Consider the following 6,203-nt stretch of genomic DNA (forward strand, 5'->3'; position numbering starts at 1 on the left):
AAAGCTTCTTGTCTCCGTTCATCCCATATGAACTCTGCTCTATTGAGCGTGAGCTCTCTCAGAGGTCTGACCTTCTCTGAGAAATCCTTGATCCATATTCTGACAGTCCCGCAAAGACCAATGAAGCCTCGGACTTCCTTGACAGTCTTTGGGGCAGGCCAGTTCCGGATCTTCTCCACCTTGTCGTCCTCAGGCTTCCGTCCTTCAGGCGTACACTTCTGACCAACAATGATGACTTCAGGTCGGCAGATCTGGGCTTTGAGGCCCGAGAACGTAATGCCTGCGTGTCCGACACGGTGCAGAATGCGATGGACATCATTTGCGTGCTCCCATATAAACCTCCGTATGCCTGGGTTCTCGAGCAATGTCTCTGGGAGACCATTTTCATCGAGATACTGGGTGGTGGGACCTTTGATTGGCAAGTCATCAATGAAGACATTGGCAACATCTGGGATTTCATCTTGGAGAACAAAGGTCATGCAGGCTTGGAACTCAGCGGGTGAGTTGGTGAATCCCATGGGCATTGATGTCAACCGGAGCAGTCCTAGCGGTGACTGGAAGGCTGTGAGGTCACGGCTGACTGGGTCGAGTTTGCGTGCATCAAATGCCCAGAAGAGGTCGAGTACGGTGTAGCACTGTCTTCCGGCAAATGGTTCTACAAAGTCATCTAGACTTGGCGGGAGTCCTGCATCTCGGATGGTGATGGCGTTGAGAGGCTGAAGGTCATGGACCAATCGAAGCTTCCCGTTCTTCTTCAACACACAGAACCATTTGGACCGGTACGAGGATTGGCATCGCTCATATACTCCTGCTTCCAGCTTTCCTTTCATCAGCTCTATGACTTGCTCGCGTATCCCTGGTGGAATGGGTATGTTCTTCTCGACCCAGGGTACATGCGGGATGGTGGGTATGATGTAGGGAGAGAAGTAGTCCTCGCGGAAGGTTCCGCGGTCTGACTCCTCAAATGCAAGTACCCTTTCGTTGAGTCGGAAGATGTGCTTGAACAGTTTTTCTTCTTTGGGCCATAGGAATCCGTCCTTGTTGATCTTCATCTCCTCTATTCTCTCCATGGTAATCTTCTGGGTGGGTATAAACTCGGGTGGTTGCTTCGGCAGTGATGGCAGCGTGTCCAGGGGGTTCTCCGGGAACTGGCGTATAACACGTGCATCTTCTGGAAAGACTCCGGGTATCGGTTTGACTCTGCGGTCGACTGGCTTGTATGCTCCAAACACTTGGTCTGGGGCGCATGTGTCTGAGGTTGTTGCTGAATCATCGAGGAGGTCACGTGGATCCTCAATGATGAGAAAGACAATTGGACGTCTCTCCATAGGGTACGGCATGTTGCGTGCACAGGGTGGGTGTGACTTGTTTGTAATGCTGGTGTTGGCAGGTTGCTGGTTTTGGGTTGCTTGGGTGCACTGCAATGCGACGGGTGCGGGGGTGGCCAGTTTAACGTCGTAGCGGGGACAGCGTGGGATACATATATGGTACAATGTCCAGTCATACACGCGTACTACTTCTGCCTGCTGCTGGGATACTAAGCGGGCTGAAATAGATACGGAACAGTGCAGACATACCACACTCCAATCCGCGCACTCAACGGACTCGTCGGCATCCGTACAAGGTGCTCGCCGCGTAGCGCAGGGTCCAGTGGGTACATGGCCGTGGCGACGGGGATGGTGTGGGTGCTGTTGGGCGCAAGATGCCCCATGATGTCGAGGACCTTGGACATGGCGAGGGCGAAGTACCCATGCAGCCCTCCGAGCTTCTGGTAGCGCACGGTCATCTGAACAACACAATGCGGGAGGTGCTGCGGGATGATGGCGAGCACGACAAAGTCCTGCTGGTACTGCACGATGCGGTCGACGTAGCCCGTGAAGCCGATTGGGCGAGTGGCTGGGAACGGATTGAAGAGGCGGATGTGCGAGTGGAGGTAGACGTGGTGGTCATCCCTGCCGCCGTCATAGACGAGCGTTGTATAGCCCTCCATGGCAAAGACGTAGTAGGCGGGGAGTTCGGCGGGGACGATCGGGGGCATGTCTGAGCGCGTCGGGGAACAGTGATGGCGGTATCGGGGAGAGTGAGGTGACTGGTACACATGTGTTTGTGAAACGGCTTCGTGGGTGATCGGGGATCAATGGTAAATCTTGATGCTTGCTGCGCGCTTCTTCGGCATTCTCCGTCCTATACAAACACGGGTTGCTGGGTGGTCCGGCTCGCCCCGCAGTCATAAATTACGACCTGCGTTTAGAGTCCTGGGTATGTGTCCGCCCCACAGTCATAAGACTTGAACTTGCGGGGAAGTGACAGTGGCAGAAATCATTTTGGGAGGGGGACTTCGCGCACTGGGGACAGTGACATCATAGGTGCAGTATAGGCTTCTCTGGGATCGGCAGGACTGAGATCGAGGATCGGGGATTCTTGATGGACTGGGTCTGGACTTCGACAACCTTCTCTGAGGTCTGGTCGGGGCGGGTTTGATGGAGATGGTCTAGGCTCTGCACGTGGTGTCTCCTACTTCTTCCGTGGTGTTCCGGGAACTCCCTTGCTGATTCTCCAGTACGCAAGCCCTCGTGGCTATGGCATGGCAGACATCAGGCTTCTTGGGCGTCTCTGATACATCTTCTTCGTCTCATACGTGCTTCTGTGCTGCGGTAAACCTATCGCCGAGCTCCACCGACTATCTCCAGCTCCCAAATAGGGCAGTGCTTCCTGATCACCGGGATCTCCATGTCCTTCTCTTCTCTGATCCCATGAGCGGGTCATGCGCTGATGCCGGACACAGCCTGGGTTGCCATGCATAATCCTGATGGCCGACTGACGCTCGTGTGTGCTGAATATCTTGCGCGTTGTGCGCTCCTCTCCTTCCCTCGTCCACTTTCTCCTTCTCCTGGGCCATTCCTCCACCGTACGGCGCCGTCCTTAGCCTAGCCCTGGGACGAGTGACTCCGTGATACAACCGACCTCGTACGTCCTCTGCTAAGGGTGGGTAACACGTTCTTGACGTTGCTGGGGACAGATGGCCATACACGGTGCCAACCCGTTCAAGAACGGTCGGTTGGGGTGGTGATAACTTATTCCTTTCCTTGGTGCGTCGTGTGTGTTCTTCGTCCATCTTCAACTCCCAACATCTTTGGCAGCGCATCTTCATCCGGCGATGTCCAGAGCTCAGGGACGGAGGCAACGAGCCATGGGCCCTGTTCATCGTCCCCTTCCAAGTATGTCCTTCTTCGTGTACTCTGTTGCTCCTTCCGCTGACTCCCTGTCTAGCTTTCCATAGACCGAGCCCCTACCGTAGACGGTTGATTGCGGCTCTTTACGACATGTAATGACCCTTATGACCCTTATACTCGCTTTTTAATGACAATAGACAGTGGTAAACATCTTGCGTGCGCAAGTGCGGGTGCGTGATGCTTGGGTATGCTTGTCTGTGTTGCCTGTCTCTTCTCCCTGTAACCCTCCCTCGCAATGAATGCACACTGGGTGTCCTCTCGAATACGGGTGTGTCATCAGTGGCTTCCATTGCGATAGATGGTTGCACTGCGATGGGGCATGGTGAACACTGTGGGTCTATAGAGCTGGGGAGTTCGGCGGTACGGGCGGAGTACTCCGTGCTTCAGCGAGTGAGGCGACTTCTCCGTTGGATGTGGTATCTTCCCAGTCATCATCCATGCTATGGTCCGAGTCTGCGGTGTCCGTGTCGGCTGTCATGCTGAGGTCGTCAAGGGTCTGTGAGGTGAGAGTCTGCAAGACTGAGACTTCTGCCTCTGGTGCGGTGACCCATTTGACTCGCTGTCGGTGTGCACTAAGTTCGTCTGCCTCAAGTTCATCCATGAATTCCTCTATGTCCATCTGGGTTAGGTGCGGGAGGAAGCGCGATTCCGATGACACAGGCGAGTTGTGCTCGCTGAGTACAAGGGAATCACTGGATTTCTGTGCGACTGCACGGTCCACTGCTTCCGCTTCCTTGACACGTTCCGTTGTGTGCGGGAAGTAAATCATGTGCAGGGCAGCATGGCCTTCTCGGTACACTCCGTCAACCTTGATAAGCATGTTCCGTAGCAGGAATAGCTCCTCATTCTTTACGCCGTATGTCTTCCAGGACTCGTTGAGGATCATTCGGTCCGCTGAGAGAACCTCCGGGATGTCCACGAATGGCTTGGCCTCTTCTTGGTCATGCTTATGATCCACAAGGTACTTGATGAGCAGGTCGCGATACATCCGGTTCTCAATGGTGGCGTCACTTGGACCATCTTCATGGGGTGACTTGAGGTCTACGTCCCACGGGTCCCGGTATGATGGAACGTAGGGGTCTGCCTCAATGTTGTCCTCTTCTCCAGCTTCTTCGGCTATGGTTGGAAGTGCGCGTGTGTCCGTTCCATCCGTCTGTGTGCCTACGTCCTTCTTGGTTGGGTCCATCATTTCACGGAGGCGGTGTGTCTCAGAGAAGTCCATCACGGGTATGTCCGGGTCTTCTCTTCTGATAGAGGCACACATCTGTGCTGCACGATGCCATGCCATCTGCTGTGCTTGCAGCGATGAGAGGAGAAGTTCGTATGTCTTCCGGCCATCCTGGGATCGAACTCCAATCATGACTCCATCAGCGGAATGGCGGAACCACATCTGGTTACGGTGCTGCCATGGCTGGCCAAGAATGCCTGGTGTGGTGAGGTTGTCGACGATATGGAGATCCGTGACAGATGTGATGCTCCCAAACTTGAGTGGTGTCCTCCAAACTCCTCGGTCTTTGAGTGGCTGTCCATTTGCATTAATGAGCCGAAGGTTGTGGCGGGGCCGATGAAGTGATCCTCCCAGAGCCTTGTATATGTCCGTGTGGATGCAGTCTACCTGTGATCCCGTGTCCAATAGGAACGGTATCTCCAAGTGACCAATGGTAATCCGTAGGATGATGAGCGGTGGAGGCTGTGGCAGATAATGCATGTGATGACGGCCCATTGGGACTACACTTCCAATGGTGATCGAGTTTACAGGTACCCTTGGCTGTACTGGCTGGGATGGCAGTATGCTGATAAGCACATGTCCACGGTAGCTTCCGAATTGGTTGCTAAGAGAGGCATTGGGAAGGAGGAATGTGGTGAACTCCTCTTGCGTGGTGTCATGGAACATAAACGAGTGGTGCGCGGCAACTGTGGTCGGTCCGGTCTGTGAGATGTGACTGAACTGTGGTGTCTGAGGTGTTTCTCTCATGCTCGGTGGTTGCGTTATGACCGTGTTCAGCTGTCCAGCTAGTGGAACCATGATGTCTCCTCGTGGCGGAAGGATCCGGGTGTGCCATGACCTCTCCATGTCCTCGTCGTCTGCATCGTAGCCGGCATTGTCGGTGTCAGGATTGAGGAATGGACTATCCTCATCATTAGAGTCATTTGACGGGGTTCTGATGGACTCGTCATCATCCGAGCTGCTCTCTGAGTCAGTGACCAAGTCGGGCAGGTCGTCTGAACTGTCTGAGGTGTCAGAGGCACTGCTGTCTGATGCGAGGTCGATGTCCTGGATGGGTCCTACAATGTCATTGGCTGTCCACTCCTTGATGGTGGCATAGACTCCTGGGACTTCTGATGCTGGCATCGACGACATACTGGGGAGTGGGTCAACAAGCATCTCTGACTTGGGATATCCTGAGGTCGGCGGGAACTCCAGATACGTGCCATCAGGCTTCTCGACGATTGAGATCTTGTGAGCCTGCTGCCAAGGTCGTCCGAGTAGACCGTCAAATGGAGGGTTCTCTGCAATGAAGGCATTGATTGGCGTGCTGATGTGGCCGAGCTTCAGAGGAATGTTCTCGACTAGCCCCAAAAGGTGACCAGTTCCTCCGTTGGCATCCTTCATTGCTATGGCTGCACCCAAGTTGATTGGCCTGCGGACTATGTTCTTGCAGACTGCCTCGCTGATAATGTTGAGCTGAGACCCGGTGTCGACAATGAACGTGACTGGCATGAAGTTGCACTCCATTTGAAGGCGGATCAGGGAACCCGTGCGTGATGTGATCAAGTTTGTCGTTGGGAGGATTGATGCGACCGGGACTGTGTCAACCTTCTTGAGCTTGAGCATGTCAATCAGGCTGCTGGCGACCTCGCGAGAGCATCCTGCAATCTCCCGGACTGGAAGGGTCACAGGTAGATCTAGAAGCTTTTCTGCAATCTTGACAGGGTCAACAGTCTTGCTGACGTCTGATGCACGTGGGG

At 54.3% G+C, this 6,203-nt stretch overlaps 2 protein-coding genes across 2 annotated transcripts; both read right to left on the minus strand.

Moving 5' to 3' along the window:
* Positions 1 to 797: 797 nt before the first annotated feature.
* On the minus strand, positions 798 to 1,328 carry TRAVEDRAFT_136201 (uncharacterized protein; the record flags this gene model as incomplete). The annotated part of the gene is made up of 1 exon (XM_008046935.1): positions 798 to 1,328. A coding segment is annotated over one exon (531 nt), but the record flags the coding sequence as incomplete, so codon positions are not given.
* Positions 1,329 to 5,865: 4,537 nt separating this feature from the next.
* Positions 5,866 to 6,201, minus strand: TRAVEDRAFT_84853 (uncharacterized protein; the record flags this gene model as incomplete). The annotated part of the gene is made up of 1 exon (XM_008046936.1): positions 5,866 to 6,201. A coding segment is annotated over one exon (336 nt), but the record flags the coding sequence as incomplete, so codon positions are not given.
* Positions 6,202 to 6,203: the final 2 nt, after the last annotated feature.

Source organism: Trametes versicolor (assembly GCF_000271585.1).
Source record: "Trametes versicolor FP-101664 SS1 unplaced genomic scaffold TRAVEscaffold_15, whole genome shotgun sequence".
Classification (NCBI taxonomy): domain Eukaryota; kingdom Fungi; phylum Basidiomycota; class Agaricomycetes; order Polyporales; family Polyporaceae; genus Trametes; species Trametes versicolor.